General features: G+C 51.1%; 2 protein-coding genes across 5 annotated transcripts in view; one reads left to right on the top strand and one right to left on the bottom strand.

Moving 5' to 3' along the window:
- The first annotated feature begins 136 nt into the window (after positions 1-136).
- MYOC (myocilin) lies at positions 137-6,290 on the top strand. Its single transcript, XM_058843328.1, has 3 exons — positions 137-776; positions 1,147-1,266; positions 1,354-6,290. The coding sequence occupies exons 1-3, from the start codon at positions 275-277 to the stop codon at positions 2,136-2,138; spliced, it is 1,407 nt and encodes a 468-aa protein (XP_058699311.1). The 5' UTR covers positions 137-274; the 3' UTR covers positions 2,139-6,290.
- Positions 6,291-6,596: 306 nt separating this feature from the next.
- PRRC2C (proline rich coiled-coil 2C) overlaps positions 6,597-17,706 on the bottom strand; it is a 68,624-nt gene continuing 57,514 nt past the window's right edge. For 2 of the 4 annotated variants that reach the window (XM_058843324.1, XM_058843325.1), the window contains exons 29-36: positions 17,009-17,243; positions 16,506-16,628; positions 14,842-15,060; positions 13,965-14,039; positions 12,722-12,825; positions 11,374-11,500; positions 7,664-8,158; positions 6,597-7,393 (exon numbers count right to left, since the gene is read on the bottom strand). In XM_058843324.1, the coding sequence (XP_058699307.1) occupies positions 7,892-8,158; positions 11,374-11,500; positions 12,722-12,825; positions 13,965-14,039; positions 14,842-15,060; positions 16,506-16,628; positions 17,009-17,243 (1,150 nt within the window). In that variant the 3' untranslated portion in view covers positions 6,597-7,393; positions 7,664-7,891. The remainder of the gene's footprint in view (positions 7,394-7,663; positions 8,159-11,373; positions 11,501-12,721; positions 12,826-13,964; positions 14,040-14,841; positions 15,061-16,505; positions 16,629-17,008; positions 17,244-17,706) is intronic. The other 2 variants (XM_058843327.1, XM_058843326.1) reach the window with 2 other exon arrangements.

The following is a 17,706-nucleotide window of genomic DNA, read 5'->3' as shown; positions in this document are numbered from 1 at the left end:
GGGCCACCCTGAGGCGGGGCCGCCCTGAGGCGGGGCCGCTCTGAGGCGGAGCGGGACGGGCGGGTTCGGTTCAGGTCCCGACCCCGAGCGGACCCCATGGGGTTCGGCCCCGGGTCCGCCCGCTCCTGGCACACGGCCTCGGGGAGGCGGCGGGGCAGTGCCGGTACCCCCGCAGGCATCTGGAAGGTTCCGGCTCGCCCGCCCCCCGCCGCCCCGACCCTCTATAAATGCGGGCGCCGGTGGCCGGTGCGCTCAGAGGGGCGGCGCTGGGGCCATGCTGGGGGTCTGGGTGCTGCTTTGGGGTTCCGTGGCCCTGGGCGGCCGGGCGGACACCGCCTTCCTCCGCCGCGCCCATGACAGCTCCGGGCACTGCACCTACTCCTTCACGGTCGCCAGCCCCGTGGAGGCTGCCTGCCCCGAGGCTGCCGGCGGCGTGCCCGAGCTGCGAGCCGAGCTGGCCGCCCTCGCCGCCCGCCTGAGTCGGCTGGAGAGCCGGGAGCGAGGAGCGGGGGGCTCGGGGCCGCGGGGAGCCGAGCCGGGGGGCGCACGGGACCCCCAGCAAGTGGCCGCGGCCGCCCGCCTGGAGGCTGCGTACGGCGAGCTGCTGCGGGCCAAGTCACGGCTGGAGGAGGAGAAGGGGCGGCTGGAGCGGGAGAAAGAGGAGCTGGGCAGGCGGCTGGAGAGCAGCGCCCAGGAGATCACCCGGCTGCGGGCCGCCCGCTGCCCCCCCGGCAGAGAGGGGCCCGGCCGGGACACGCTGCGTGCCCCCGCCAAGGGTAAGTGCCGGGGCCGGGAGCCGTGGGCGGCCCCCATGCTGTGCACCCACTCTCGGGGACCCTGCTGGGCTCAGCCTTGCCGGGAGGTCGCAGCCCATTGCCCCACACCTCCCTCCCCACCCCGCCCCATCCCATCGCCTGCCCCGCAGCAGAGGGGTGATGTACCGTGCTAATCTGGGGTATTCGGAGTTTCCCCCCAAGCGATAGTCGCAGATGTGCCCTGCTGCAGTGGGAGAGGGCACCGGGCTCCTGCCCAAGGCATTTCGGGGGGCGGCGGCCCGGCCCGGAGCCCCCCGAGGGCGGCAGGAGCAGGCGGGCGGTGCGGGGGGCTGGCTGAGCCCCGCTCACGCTGTGCCCGGCCCCGCTGCAGCGCCGCGCTGGGAGCCGCAGCCCCTCAGCTACCAGGAGCTGCAGTCGGAGAGGAGCGAGCTTCCCGTGTCCCGGCTGCTGGAGGAGACGGCGCTCGGCCGCCCGGCCAAGGAGGACTCAGGTACGGGCACGCCGGGCCGGCCCCGGGTCCCGCTGCTCACGAGGGGCTGGCGGTGACCCCCGTCTGTCCCGTCCTGTCCCCGAGCAGGCTGCGGGCAGCTGGTGTGGGTGGGAGAGCCCGTGGTGTTCGGCCGGGCGGACTCCATCGCGGGCAAGTACGGCGTGTGGATGAAGGACCCCGAGCCCGTGCCGCCCTTCACGCGGGACAACACCTGGCGTGTGGACACCGTGGGCACCGAGGTGCGCCAGCTCTTCCAGTACGAGGAGGCCGAGCAGCTGGCCCGGGGCTACCCCGCCAAGGTGCACATCCTGCCGCGGCCCCTGGAGAGCACGGGGGCCGTCATCTACCGCGGCGGGCTCTTCTTCCAGCCCCGCCATTCCCGCTCCGTGGCCCGCTACGACCTGCGGGGAGAGAGCATCACGGCCGAGAGGGAGATCCCCGGCGCCGGCTACCACGGGCAGTACCCCTACTCCTGGGGGGGCTACACCGACATCGACCTGGCGGTGGATGAGACGGGGCTCTGGGTCATCTACAGCACTGAGAAGGCCCGGGGAGCCATCGTGCTCTCCAAGCTGGACCCCGAGACGCTGGAGATCCGTCGGACCTGGGAGACAAACATCCGCAAGAGAGGGGTGGCCAACGCCTTCCTCATCTGCGGCACCCTCTACACCGTCAGCAGCTACTCGGCTCCCAACGCCACCGTCAACTTTGCCTACGACACCGCCACGGGCAGCAGCCGGGCCCTCAGCATCCCCTTCGAGAACCGCTTCCGCTACCTCAGCATGCTGGACTACAACCCTGCCGAGCGGCAGCTCTTCGCCTGGGACAGCTTCAACATGGTCACCTACCCCGTCCGCCTGTCCCGGCCGTGAGCCGAGGCTGGCAGTGCCCCGGCTCTGCCCCCGGGACCCCGGTGCGTGCCTTGGCACCCCGCTTCCCTCCCCGTTTGCCCCGACACAGCCTCGGCTGCTGCTGGGGGCCGCACGCTGCCCAGCCACATCCCGTTGTGCTCAAGTGCAGCAGAGAGAGATGAAGCGTTGCTCCAGAGCCTGGCAGAGCCAGGGGAATGGCTCTGATCAGCTTCGGTGGGTTTGGGAAGGGTCACAGCAATACCCAGCACTCTCCCTGAGCACCCAGCCTGGCCAGCCCGAATTTGAGCAGGGAGGATTCAGGCATGGTGAGGGCTGGGCAGGACAGGTGGTAGAAGAGCTGTGCAGGAGGATCCTGCCTTAAAATAAACATTTTTTTCCCTAGTTGTGAGCTGTGATCCCCTCCATGGGGTCAGGTTCTGTTGTTTCCAGGTTCCAGCCCTGCAGAGCTCTCATGCAGAGATCCCACAAGCTCCACTGGCATCCCACACTCCCGGTGCCCAGGGCCATCCTGGAGCTCAGCCACCTCCAAAAATCATCGACTAGGCTGAAAAGCAGCAGAAAACACAGACACACATTGCACAAGCCTTTTTTTTATTGAGGGAAAAAAAAAAGCAGCCAAGAGAGCAGGGGTGAGGAGTGCTGGCAGGGCATCCTGCAGCCGGATGGCCTCTCGGTACCCAGCCCTTCCAGCCATGTGCTTCAGCTTCACATTCCAGGCCAGCAGCTCTCCCCACACCAAACCACGCTGTTTTATCTATTTATGGTAGAAAGCTTGGAGGAGGAGGAGGCTTCTTTCTTCCTCTGGCATTTGGGGCAGCAGCAAGCACAGTCCCCAGGGGCTGCACAGGGTCCTGGCCCAATAAACATTGCCCAGCTCCACTGCTGCCTCACCAAGCCTGTTTTCCAGGGAGTGTGGTGGGCTGGTGCCCCTCTTGATGCACCTACAGGCTGAAGGTGCTGGTGGGGGAATTGTAAAACTGTGAGCAGGAAAATGCCACATTTTGGAAGGCAGGAATACACCAGGTACTGGAGCAGTGGAAAAGGACAGAGAACACAGTGGGACACTTGTGATGATCACCTGCAGCTCCAGGGATTTTCAGTGAGATGCTTCACCCCATTGCTCTCCTCCCAACACTAACACTGTTGTCTTAGGTGTAGCACTGTGTATTTGTGTATCACAATGAAGCATTTGGTTCATCCATCATCCCCCCCCCGCTTTATTTTGGGAAAATATGCAATGGTTGTAAAAAGTGAGATGATCTGTGGAAGATATGTTTGTTTAAGCTACAGGGTGGGCAGCAGGTGGGAGCCCAGAAGAGGGAGGAGGCTGAAAGATTCATTCCTGCTCCAGGGCAGGCCCAGAGCCAGGCTGGGAATCTCACCTGAGGCAGGGCCGGTGAAGGATCCCCCTGGGCACTGCTGTCCCCAGGATCTGCAGCAGGGCTCAGCCCAGGAGGGTCAGGAACAGTCACCCTGTCACTATCACACCCAGAGCTGGGAGCCCTGGGGCTGGGGAGAGCCAAGCCTGCCACCAAGGATGGGAGAAAGGCATTTCTGGCCCGAAACAGGACGGGAGGCGAGGCTGGAGTCCCCCTTCACCCCACAGCTCCCCGGGGGTGTGAGCCAAGGCCCGGGATGAAAGGCAGGGTTTGTGCAGAGCCCCGGGGAGCAGCAGCACCTCGGTGAGCCCAGACACCGAGGGCAGACACTCCCGGCCCTCCCCGCACTGGGGCCTTTCAGGCTGGGAAGTCCATCTCTTAATTGACTGAGAAAATAAAGGAGGACAAGCCAATGTACACAGGATTTCCAGAAAGCTGGGCTGGAGCTGAACAGCGCTGAATACACTGCTTTACTTAACAGGCTTTGGGAAAACAAGCCCTCCCTGCCCACATCCCAGCAAGAAGCCAGCCTCAGCCCAGGGGGGTGCTGGATCTGGCCCCAGTCACATTTAACCCCCCTCTGGCTCTTGCCCTGGAGAAAAGTTACAACCTTTTCACAGCCTCAACATTATTAAGGAAAAAGAAATTGAATTCCCTGAAGAAAATAGTTCCCTGATTTCTGGGAGGTTCACACAATTATTTCTGACGACCAGAGTCCTAGAAAAGAGATTACACACCAAATCCCATTCAAATTAAAAAAAAGCAAGAGCTACTCCAGTGTAAATAGCCAGGAGCAAGTTATCTGATTAAATGTCATGAAAATACTCCATCAACGGGGGTCAATGACTGAAAGCTCCACCTGGCCTCAAAGGCAGCTGGCGTGGTTTGGGGTTTTGGAGAGGCACACATCAAACCTGGGTTATTTGGAGGCACATTTACTTTTAATTAAACTTCTGCAGAAAAACTCCCTTTGATAGTCCAAAGCCTGGTACATTCCCACAGCCAACTGTGAGAAATCCCTCTGACTTCCCAATGGTTTTATTACTACAGAATTTAACAGTAATCCTTTCAGCAGCATTTCCTTAAAAATAGAAGTCTGGTGAATGAGTTCCCCTTTTTGGGGTGTCCTTTTAGGATGAAACAAGCTGAAAACAACCTCAGGGCAGGGAAACATGACCACAACTCAGTTACTTTTGTAGCCCATTTCTAGATGGAAGCAGTGTCCACATTCACTCAGTCCATGCCCACCCTCCTTTCCAAGCATTTACTGCAGCTGTGCTCCTACAGATCCTTGTGAAAAAGGTGATTTACCCCGAGTGTGACCTGCTCAGAGATTCCTTCTGCCCATGGCTGCATTTGTGGATTCCAGCACTTTTGATTTACTCCATATTGCTGCAGTTTTACCCTGAACAAAACCAGCCTGGGCAGGAATGGACTCCAGCTCCTCTGGTGGCCCTAAGCTGCTGCTTCCCACCCCACCCCAGCGTTGGCAGCGACACCTCTGACCACAGATCAACCTGGGGTGCTTGCAGAGCCACCCCAACACTCCTGGCTGCATCCTCCCTTTCCCCAGAGGTGCAGAGCCAGCCAGCACCTTCTCCCCAGGCAGGAATTACTCCTCAGAGCCCAAGACACCAAAGGTTCCCGGTGTTTGTAGGATCAAGTTCCCTCTTGTGGCCGGCTGAGCACATCCTGCCTGTCCTGATCCCACAGGGCAGGGCAGGGCAGAGCAGGCTCCCTGAACTCATCCCTTTCCCCCGGGGCTGTTGGTGCCTCCAGAGGCTGCCTGGAACAGGGGCTGGTCAGAGTTAAAGGAATAAAGCAGGGATTTATTAAAAATCCTTCCAAGGATGCACCTTGGGCACTGCAAGAGCCTGGCCAAGGCTATGCCCAAGATGGAGGTTATGAGTTTTCACACTTTGATCAGTTTTGTTCATTTCCATATTGGGGTTAATTGTCCCATTCCAGCTGCAGGTGATGCAGTCCCATCCTCCCAGATTGCTCTCCTCAATTTGCTGCTGGTTGTGCTTTTTGGGGCTGGAGCTGCAGCGGTGTCCTTGGTTGTGGGGCTGGAAAAGGATTGTTGTGTGTGCCTGAGCTGTGAGGAGAACTGGCTGACACTTGACATGAAGCTCAGAGTTACCAATGCACTACAGAACCTGGGAAATGTGAAAGCCAAAACTTCAGGCATCACAGTCACTCACTGGCTGAGGGGACAACCGGCATCATCCCAACTCCACCCACTGGAATTCCCAGCAATTCCCACCCAGAGGTGGCCACAAAGGAGCTTCTGGGAGCATTTTCCTTCAGGAGCCTTTCCCTGGGAGCTCCACTCACCTCCTGCAGCAATCACGAGAGCAGCCAGGGGCTTTATTTAGAGAATACTTTATTAGTTTCTGTAATCAAACCCATGTAAATAAGACCGTACATATTTCATACAGTGCGTTACCCCTGTACAAATGGAAAAAAAATTAAGTTTAACATTTCTAGACCAATATGGCTGTTAATTTCTGTACAATGCCAACTCACACTACAAGTGGGATACTTTTTTCCAAAGTTGACATCACAGCTAGTTTCCAAAAATTCAAATTATATATATATTTATATAAAAAGATAACCAATAGCGATTCACTAGGCATCAATAGCAGCAACAGCCTTTCCAGCTTCTGCAGTCATTTGAACAAAATTATACACATTAGACTTTCAACTCTTCCTTCCAAAAAACGTAAAAAAAAGGAAAAAAAAAACCAAAATCCCAGAAAAAACCAGCAAATTCTGCTACTGATGTGGTACCTGGTGCTTTTTATTAGCTTTTTCAATCATTGTCTGGAAAAAAACCTCTAGAATAACATTATTAAAAACAGCTCCAGTATAGCACAGTCACTACTACATATCATAAGCAGGTACAGGATATCTTACATTCACAGAAGTATCATACAGTACTGTCCTACAGCTAGAATACTAGAGGATACAATTAAAAAGGCATTTATTTTGACTTGATTCTACTTTCCAGCACACTGTGGGCAAGGAGGTGGTGCGACGCAGCTCTGATATAAAGAATGCACCTTTGAGAGAAAGCTCTCAGTAATCTGATAAGGTTTCTTTTATTCTCGTGGCACAGTTTAAGTGCTCGTTGCTGTGTTACAGACAGAAACTGGAAACCGTTTAGGGACCACTGGCATCATATAAAGACAGCTGGACAGGGGTGAACAGAACAAATCTGACTATTGATGCAACGAACCTTCAACTCCAGGGGTGAGAGCCACTGAGGGGGCAACGGGTGGAGAGGACACAGGTGGCCAAGTAGCTTTTTTCATATGGTGATCTAAATGCAGTAAATTGTCATCCAAGCAGCAGCAGCCAGCAAAGCACTGCCTCCAGAGGGAAATCCAACACTTAACTCTGTGTTAGGTTAAACCTTGTGTGGCAAATCCCTGGATCCCTCTGTTTATACAAGATAGAAGCTTCTTAAATCACTAAAAACTTAACACACGTTACTTGGCCCAGCACCATCTTCAGATCTGCATGTTCTCATACTCAAGGGTTTATAAAAAGATGAATAGCAGCTGAAGATAATAAGAGAAGTCATTGTGTCAGCTAGGAAATGCCTCCCCACCATTGCTACTCTCCGTGCTGTGGCTTTGGGAAGCAGGTGGGTGCGAGCACGCACCCCAAAGCAGCCTTCATGCTGTTAGAGCAGATGTGAGCCCTGAGAGCCTGGGGGGCTCAGCTGGACACAGCAGCAGCTGGGACACAGCAGCTGGACACACAACTGCTGCTGGACACACAGCAGCTGAACACACAGCAGCAGCTGAGACACAACTGCTGGACACACAGCTGCTGCTGGACACACAGCAGCAGCTGGACACACAGCTGCTGCTGGACACACAGCAGCAGCTGCTGGACACACAGCAGCAGCTGCTGGACACACAGCAGCAGCTGGACACACAGCAGCAGCTGGACACACAGCAGCAGCTGGACACAGCAGCAGCTGCTGGACACACAGCAGCAGCTGCTGGACACACAGCAGCAGCTGGACACACAGCAGCAGCTGCTGGACACACAGCAGCAGCTGCTGGACACACAGCAGCAGCTGCTGGACACACAGCAGCAGCTGCTGGACACACAGCAGCAGCTGCTGGACACACAGCAGCAGCTGCTGGACACACAGCAGCAGCTGCTGGACACACAGCAGCAGCTGCTGGACACACAGCAGCTCCTGGCACCCAGCTGCTGCTGGCTTCTATGCCCCGTGGGGCTGCTCAGAGCCCGGCAGGGAGAGCAGGCTGCTCTTCATCCTTCGGGCCACCAATTGACGCTGCTGACACCTCGCCCACCCTTCCCTTCCCCCCACCCTCCACGGGAACGCGGCCTCTAAGATTTTGTTTCCTCGGTTTTGATTGCCTGAGGTTTGATTGGTCCAGTTCTAACAGGTTTGGGTGTGGCAGCAGGAGCAGGGGTGGGCTTTTCCTCGGCTTTGTCCTGGCAGACTCCTGGAGAGTCAGCAATGGCCTCGCTGGGTTTGTTCCCGTTCTCCTCCACTTTCGGGGCTTTGCCTCCTATGGGTTTGTTCTGCTGCTGCTGCTGCTGCTCAGAAAAGAATCTCTGGGTGGACTGAAGGACCTCTGCTCTTTGCTTTGCCTTAAGAGAGGGAGAAAATAAGTTTACTGAAGAGAGGGCACTGGAATTGGAGTGACTTCACAAGTATTTCCCGTATGAAAAGGGAAGGACTGACCGCAGTGGCCAGACCTTCCTAGAAAGGCAGTGTCCATCCTGCTGCTTCCCTGATGTCACCACATCTGGGTGCTTGGCTCCTCAGCAGTAGTTCAACATCATGCCTAGGCCTCCCTTGCTCTTCCTAATCCTTTCCCAAAAAAGAGGATCAGGGACACCAGTCTGAAGTATCTCCTCACCTCTTTGTACTCCTCTGCTCTTGCGGAGCTGTGTAAGTACAACCACTGCTGGCAGCAGCTCAGGCTGCAGCTTCTCCTAGCACAGGTCAGAGGTGAGCAGAGCCTGGGCCCCCAGGGCCTCTCTGAGCAGCAGTGTGAGCACCCCACGTCCTCCCGTGGCTGCGGGCACAGCCCGAGCCTGCAGTGGGGATGTGAATGATCCAGGTCACAACTGAGCCTCATCCCAGGCAGCACACACTGCCTGCCTTCCTTCCTCTCAATCCCACCAGCAAGCCTGACCTGCACCTGTGCAACTCCTGCTCTGACACATTCCACTTCCAGTTTTGATACTGTGCAGATCAGACACTGCAGAGCAAGCACTCGGCTTTCCTGCCCAGACTGCACACACTCCATGCAGAGTTCCAGCATTCACAAGCTGAACAATAAAGTCCACTGCAGTCAAACAGCTTTTTATTTTAAATAAAAAAGGAGTATCTTAACACAAGGAACCCAAACTACAACACAGGCATTAAGCCTCCATGTACCTCTCTGAGTATTTTCTGGTTATTTTACAAAAAACGGGGCTGGGACACACATGCACAACAACGGGGAGACAAAACAGCAGAAGTCTGGAACAAGAGGCCTTGGCTCTCACACCGTGGAGTTGCTCCAAGTAACTCGAGCAGCAACAAAACAGAAAACAAACCTGTGAACTCTGGTGTGCAGGACTGCAGCAACAGCCTGGTTTTACTGGAGCCAGATGGACACCTGAAACCTTTTGTCCAAATTTCAGCCATCCCCTGGGGTTAATGCTGGATGACTTGATCACCAGTAACCAAGCATGACAGAGTAACTCTCACTGCTCTGAGTGGTGTTTGCAGGAGATTAAATCACCAGAACTGTGTTAGCATTTGCTCTGACCGGCTACATTCAATCCACAGAGCACACTCAGTGTGTTAAGCTCCACCTGGAAAAGCATCTACAGGCTGCATAAACTGGTGGTAGGAAATGGACCAACCTCGTGGAACTGAAATCAGTCCTCCCCCAGTCATGCAGAGCCACAACAACACCCTCCTGCTCTGACACCTCAGTGCACACGTCCCAGGAATGGCAGCACATGAAGGAGCCCCTCAGCACCATCGACTCAAGCAGCAAACAGGCTCAGTGTCCAGCAGAGTCCCTACACAGATGTCCCACACTGCAGTCTAGCCTTGGAAGAAAAGTTTACCTCGAACTGAAGGGTCCCAAAGTGCTGTAACAAGTTAGGGTGACTCTCATCACCTGCTACTGAAATGCAGCCCCCTGCCCTGGGGAGTGCACCATTCTAGCACAGAGAATTCACCACAGGCGCTTCAAACCACGGGGAAAGGACTCTCCAGAGGCCCCAGGGAGTGAGGCTGGCTGGGACAGGAGGAGCTGGGGTGACAGGACAGCTGACAGCCAGGTGTGCAGCCTCACTGCTCACTCCAGGATAACCAGGCTCCTGACACCTCACACTGCCTTGGACAGCAGTGGCAGCTCCACAGCTGCTGACCACAACACCACTTGAGACAGGAAGCTCCCTGTAAGTATTTTAGTCTAAAATTCTTATTAAAAAGCACCAGGGCTTAGAGAAGCTCTGTGTTCAGCTGTTAAGAGCCTGGCTGCTGGCTTGGGGTCCAGAGGCACTTTCTGAAGCCGTGACTTGCAGACACATCCCTGCCCTAGGAGCTGTCAGCCTGAACTGCTGGTAACAGCACTGCTGTTCACATACTGACCTTCACGTCTCGTTCAGCCTTCAGCGCAGCCTGGGCCTGAGTGCCTCTGGCTCCAGGTACTGATCCACAAGGACCTCTGGCCACACGTGGTAATTGAGGGTGGCTCATAAGGCCTGTGCTCATCTGAGACGGCATCTGACTATGCAGAACTACCGGCAGCCTCTGAACAGGCGCTGGGAAGGTGTTAGTAAATGGGGCTCTTACCAATGGAGGGAGCAGGTTAGGCTGAGAGAGGATCTAAGTGGGGGAAAAACAACAAAAAGAGACATTTCTCAATTAGAAAATTGCCAACTCGATTGCACGTTGGCATTATCTTAAAGGGGAAAAAGTTGCTACTCTGCTATGAAAGGAATGTCAAGAAAACAGGTTTGAACTGCAAGAGCAAAACAGCCCTGCAGAGCTGCTGTGCCTGAAAGCAGCACCAACAACTTCAACCCAGCTTGTGACCAGGGAGAAGACCTTCACAAGGCACTGGAGCATCACTGGTGAAAGGCAGCCCCAGCAAGGTGAGGCAGTTTCTGCCAGTGCCAATCCAGAAATCAAATCTCAAGCCCTGCGGTCAAAAGCTCCAAATGCTAAAAGGAAGACAGAAATATCCTTTCTGTCTGAGATACACTTTTAGAGAGGCTACACTTCCCTAGGAGCCTGGCTCCAGTCACCTGCAGCAGATGCACCACCCTTGTAAGCTGTGCTCCCTGGAATGCCAAAGCAAATCAACCCCTCTGCCACCAGCCCTGCCTTGGATGGACTGGGTGACCTCAGAGATCCTTTCCAACCTGAACTGCTCCTTCGATACCTCAGAGCTGCAAATCTGCTTTGTCTTGTGTCAAATGTGCACTGGGACCCTTCTGAGACACAAAGCTTCTCCCCTTCCCCAAGCACAGGACCTGATTCTGCAGGACTTTCCAGCTGCCTGGGGAAGCCACAACACCGTCTGTTCTACATCATTCACAACTTGTATTGAATTCCTCAGTGTGCACAGACCTCAAAATTAAACACCACAAAATCAGCACTACTTGTAAGCAAGATCAGAGAGGTAATTTTTTTTTTTTGCTTTGATCTTGAAATCGGGTTTCTTACGCCATTTCATTTTAAGGATTCCATTTTGTATCTCCCCATGATAAAACCTGAGGAGACACAGTCGAGTCAGAGCCACCAGGTCACACAGAGGAACAAATCTGTTTGCAGGAAGCCACCCATCACCTACCTGTGGTGCAAATTGTGCAGGAAAGGGCTGTGTCATTCTCACAGCTGCAGCTGCTGACTGGAACTGCTTCTGGTAGACAATGCTGTTCATTTTATTGGACTGATTGTTAGGACTCGTAGAACTGGCCCTAAAGGAAAGAACTCCAGTTAAAATCAACTGCTTTCATTCACAGGATGTTTCTGCTCTTAGTTACAACTTAACTAGAAATTCAGCACTAGAGGGAGGAAGACTGAATCTCCTGGAAAAGCTGACGTGAAACTTTTTCTGTAGAGAAGCTTCTATGTACAAAAAACCCTCAGAACTTCAGAATTCAAAGAGAAAGCAGAATCAGAAATATTTAGGCTATGAAGAGATTCCAGAGCATGTCTGTATGGAAGAGCTCTCCCCCTCAAGTACTCATGACACAAACACTGATGTTAGATTGGTGATGTTTGTGATGTTAGATGTAGTTTCCATCCCTGCTATCTCATGTTCAGTCCTGCTCCTCTGCAGCCACTCTTTGCTCTGTCATGGCAAGTTCAGAGCTTGTCACAACAGGCAGTGAATATCCAGCTGCTTCTACTCTGACCTCTTGTCAAATGTTTCAAAATGCACTTGGACAGATTTCAAGAATTCACAGAAAATGCTCTCCCTGTTTTATCTGGCTAAGAACGTGACCCTCCACTGAAACTCCCAAGGTGTTGAATCACCATGAATTACAAGAAGCTTGAGTGATTATCTGGGAGAAGGGCAGCAAACAGCCCTCAGAGAGAAAAGAGTGAACAGAAAAAGAAGAGTGAACAGAAAAAGAAGAGTGAACAGAAAAAGAAGAGTGAACAGCCTTCTTTAGGAAACAGAGCTTGCCTTGCAGAGAGCTCTTGTGCAGAGGGGCACCAGTGGCAGGGACAGCAGCTCAGCTCCACACACCAGTGTTTTGTAAGTTTAAAGGAGTCTGTTTTGTTTACTAATTTCACTCGTGAACAGCTTACAGACCTTGCAGCAACACTTACTCCTCTAACAAAACTGCTGTCACAATTGCTAAGTCTTTTAGTGTTTTTCACTTCCAACACCACAATTCTGATAAACTCTGTTGCAGTTTCATCCCAAGCCTCATCTTCCCTGCCACTTCTCATTTAGTTTCATTTACCCAAAAAAGTGCTTTTCACCTTTTATTTCACAGCTACTTCCTTCTGTTTAACTACAGCAGATGTGATGAGTTATTGGAATGTTGCTCATGAGCTCAGATTAAGCACTGTCTCGTGTATCAGTGGCCCCTCAGCTCATACCTCCCAGAAAAGGCTGCTCATGCATGACTTGGTACATTTTCTAGCTCTGGTTTTAAGGAATTTTGAGCTTGAGGGAGATTTACCGGAAGGGACTGGAGGTTGGGGTAGTACTCCTGCCAGTAACTGGTGGGGTTCCAGGTTTAACATCAATGCCACCTCCAAAGGCCTTCAGGTCCATTTCTGATATCTGAAAAACACAGCAATTGGACATGTTAATTCTAATTAAAAAAACTACATTTGCTAAGCAGCTGTTAGCTTACCTCAATGAAAAGAGGTCACTTAAGTGGAGATGAAAGCCTGACTGCAGAACAGCCTCTTATAATTAGGACAGGCCCAGCACCACAAGCACCTCTGTGTACAATTTTCCTGCCCTATCTGGCACTTGAAGCAATGGTATATTGGCTTTCTAACTTGCTCCTCCTGCATAATGACAGGGGGTTTGAGAGTCATTTCATCTATTTGGCCCTAAAAAAAAAAAAAGATATGTTTTGGAGTTGAGATCTCCTTATCCAAGACTCCCATCTCAAGTACCACATGAAAATATTTAGAAATAATCCTGAAAAACGCTGAGAAGAAGAATACCACCAAATAGTCCAGGTCTATAAAAATAAATAAACCCAAAGCACAGCAAAAATGGAGCTGTCATTCATGCAAAATCATCTCCAGACTGACTGGAGCAATGACTCTTGAATGCTATTTTGCAGATACACTCAACAGAATAAACTGATCTTTGGAAAGTTTATTTCCACACATGGCCATGAAGCGTAGCAGCAACAATAAATCATTTAAAAGCGAGAGGCTGTTTTAAGTTGACTTTCTTTAGCAGGAACATGAGAGGAATCTTAGAGCAGGGCAGGAAAGTCATCTAAGGCCAGCATCACACTGCAGCTCTTCCCTCATTTTTTGCTGAAATGAGCAATCATTTTCCAGTGACAACTGCAGCAAGAAACACGCTGCTGCTTGCAGAACGGGCTCCTAACAACTGCGAAGCTGGAAAGATTTAGCCAGATCCCATGAAGCTGGAAAGCTGAAAAAATCACTGTGCACACTCTGGGGGTGAGGAGATGTAAACTTCATCTAGCTGGTCTGAAATTCTGGTTGCCATTTACTGACCAAGACGTGGAATTAACCCCTGAGATTTTTTCTTACGGCAGCTGTAAATCACTGGGACTGTGGGGTTATTTTATATTCAAAAACACCCTAAAATCTAGGCCAGAAGCTGCAGGGATTGCAGATGCAGGGGTAGATCAGTCCCTCTGAGGTGGGAGGACCTTGCTGTTGTGCCAGTGGGCTGTGTCCATGTGCAGGGTGTCACCCACTGCTCACCTGGAAGCGGACTGCAACTCCCGAGTGCTGCACACTATCCGAAAATCCCCGGTGCCTGTAAAGCTGGGATTCCATCTAAGACAAGAGACCTTGTGATTGGAAGCCAGCTCCACACACATCCTCTCATTAGCAATTACCTTAGCAGCTTCACATAAAGGAGAGGAGAGAATTCCCCCCATGATATTTAAGTTTCTTGCAGTATTTTAGTGTTGTTTCATTACTGGACCTGTCAGTTTTCCTGAGCTTCAAGACCAGCCTTTTCTTTTTTCCTTACAGAAAGATCCTGTCTTGCTTACAATGCCATATTCTTAATATGCACTGTGCTGTTCTTTTCAGAAAGGCAGACCCCCAGCAATAACAGCAGTATTTAATTTTAATTTAATATTTAATTCTGGCTTAAGGTCAAGGCTGATACAGAATCCACTGAAGCCCCTGAACTCCCCTTTTTGCACTGGAAACCCTTGAACCCAAACAACTTGCTCTGGTTTGAGTCCAGAAGCAAAGCACCAAACTCAAGCAGGCCCAGAATCTGCCACCAGCCCTGACAGAGTGGTGTTGATCCCCTGCTGCTCTACCAACACCTCAGTACTGTTTTCCACATGGTTTCTACACAAAATCCCCTACTAGTCCATGCTGTCACTATCAAACCAGGCATTCCTGCAGTGCAAATGGACCAGCACCAAGTTAGCTACAAAACCTCAGTTAAATGCACAGACCCAGTCACTAAGGCATTAACCCTGACTGGCTTCTTTATCTTCTAAAGCTGAGGCAGATTTTTAAGCTGCAAGAAGTCAACCTGAGTTGCTGTGCTGGTTATATAAAACCAGCAAAGTGCTTCACATTAATTTCTGTCCTGTAGCTGGGGCAGTGTTGTTACCTTTCCAGTTGCAGCAATCATGCTGTGCTGAGTTCCTGCTGGGATCAATCCTCTGAAAGGCTGGGTCACTTGGGCAGGTCTGCTCAGGTTTTGAGCCTGAGCTTGTGGTGGGGTGTGCTGTAGTGGTGGCTGTAGGGATTGGGGCAGGGCAATCAGTGGCTGTGCTGTGGATCCAAAGTTGGGCAGGGAAATCTGTGATCCTGGCAAAGGTACTGTCACCTGCAGAGAGAGCACAAAATCACCAGTAACAGAGACACAAAGGCCATGATGTCACTTTTGTTACTAGCTCTATTTCAGCTTTATCACAGGCAAATGGCTTAATGAGTTCATTTATTTAACCAGAGAGCTGCAAGCAAATAAATTTATTGCTCAGTTTTCCTTTATAATCAGTTCTAATGGCATTTGGGTCTTTGCCTCTCAGAAAAGCATGAGATCTCCTACCTCCAGCATCATTCAACATGATTTCACTGTGTGACAGGGAAATTTAATTCAACTCAGAAAACAAAAGCAGAACAAAATAATCAGTTTGTGGGTGAGGTACAGGACATGACTGGCTTATTTGTTTATTTCAAATAATTCAAGCCATCAAAGGACACAGATAAAAAATAGATTTTACTTTCCAGGAGCTCCAACAGCCAGCAGTTTGAGCTTAAAAACAATGCCAAAAATACACAGCCTATCCCTTGCTTGTGTTTACCACGAGTGCTATGGGCTGAAAACAGCAGAGAGTGGCAGTGATAAACATGGAAATACAACAGCAGTGCCCTGACTGGCAGGAGTTACTGCATGGTCTGACAATCCACTACCTGCAAAATTAAATTCTGAGTGTGACAAGGGGAATGACCTGGGAATCCCAAATATGAAAAGTTTACTAGGATTCTGCTCTGAAGGGTAACAGATTAAAATCAGAGAAACAGCCAGAACTGAACACAATGGAAGTACCAACTCCTCTAAAAGGTCCTTAAAACTGTGCTAGATTTCCAATCTCTCACAACTTTTCTAGATCTCTGTCTTGGCAACTTTTCCTGCATATGAGGTAGGCTATTATAGTAACTCAATCCATCACAAGCTTTTTCTTAGAAGCCATTTCAACCAAAAAAAAACCAAACCAGAAGATGGAAACCAGTAGACAGCATCCTGCAAATATGTCAGAATGCTTGCATAGAGCAATTTAGCAGTTCTTTCACAAAAGAATGAAAAAACCTTCGAATCAGTGGAGTTATCTGCTGACTTCTCAGTTATTTTCTGTGAGCACTCCTGGGTTCCAGCTCAGTGGGAACTGGTATTAACAATCAGGCTGCACTAAGCAGCTGGAGTTTGCCCCTGTCTCTCTCCACCACTCCTGATAGCTGCTTCCATAAAGCCATCATGTGCCTCAATCAATTAGCAACTGCACTTTGCCAATTAAATAATTATCCATACTGAAAGATGAACTATTCAAGACAAGGATGCCAGGGATAAATGATCAATATGAACTGCATGCCATCCAACTTCTGAGCCATTCAATTTGTGCAGTGCTGCTGCTGCAGCCCTCCTTCACTATTAACATTCCATTTTTATTCTGGAAGAATTAAAGGTTGTCTCAGCCCTTCTCCCTATTCCCACCCCACAGACACCACCAACCACAACATGCTTTTAGGAAGAATACAATGTAGGAAATTTACCATGCCATAGTTTACCTGCTGGAGAGCACTGGGAGACTGTGCAGTGTTGTAGAAATTGCTCTGGCCAGGCTGCTGAACTTGCCCAGAGTAGAGATTTGAAGCCTGAGTGAGCGTAGCTCTGGCCTAGGAAAAGCAGGAGACACCATCCCGTTAGGAGCATTTAGGAGAGCAGTCCTGTGGTGCATCAACCAGTGCAGGAGAAACCCCAGCACGGGAAGCTGACAAGTGGGAAGGTTTCACTTTGTGATAAACTCTCATTATGCAGGTGCTGGAACAGCCCTTTATCACAATTAAGAGAAATTAAACCTGAAGCTCTAATTAATGACAGAAGCACAAGGAGCCCTATAATTTGGGGAACAAGCCTCAATTCAGAGATTAAGCTAATGTACATTAATTAAATTAAAAGAACACTCTCCTCCAAGTGTCTGAAGTTTCCTGCCACCCAAGTTGGGCCAGACTTGATTTCCTGTGTCAGCCCAGTGCAGAAGGTTTGCATTTCCTACCTGCAGGATGTGTGTGTCAATCAGCTGAGAGCCTCCCAGCCCTGAAGCCTGCCCCAGCTGATGCTCATACAGGATTGGGATAGGCTGGGTGTTGGAAGTCTGCTGGAATGCCAGGCTGGACTGGGCCTTAGCCAGCTCCTGGTGTTGCACTGCTGGGAAGTTGTGTAAGGCTGTGCCAGACAGAACCACTGGTGATGGCTGAGACAAACCACTCTGCATAAAAGCTTGCTGGGATCTGCAAGAGATTCAAGTGTCCTTCATAAAAATTCTGACAGAGCTCAACAATGAGCCACCAGAAATGAAGAGCACAGCTTTTATTTATAAACAGAATTAGGATGCCTATCTCTGTTGAACACATTTTCACCTGAGAAAGGCAGATTTTTTTTCAATTTCCACTGCACACAACAAAATAACAGCTGCTACTAAAGATCACAGGAACAAACAATGTGGCTTCTTACTAAAATCTTCAATCACAATTAGCTTTAGATGTTCATGCAATAATTACTGGATAACTTAACTCTAACACAGAAAAGCTGTCAGTTCTTGGCTCCTGTGCTACAAGGCAGGATGGGAAAGCAAGTGTGAGTAGCCTCACTTGGTCATTAACTGAACTGCTGTGTTCTCTTGACTCCACAGAGCTCCACAGTCCAACTTCTAATCCAGCTTAAGTCACTGGATGCTGACCATGGTAGCTTCCA

Source organism: Poecile atricapillus, chromosome 7 (genome assembly GCF_030490865.1).
Source record: "Poecile atricapillus isolate bPoeAtr1 chromosome 7, bPoeAtr1.hap1, whole genome shotgun sequence".
Taxonomy (NCBI): domain Eukaryota; kingdom Metazoa; phylum Chordata; class Aves; order Passeriformes; family Paridae; genus Poecile; species Poecile atricapillus.
This window is presented reverse-complemented; position numbering and strand designations above follow the sequence as displayed.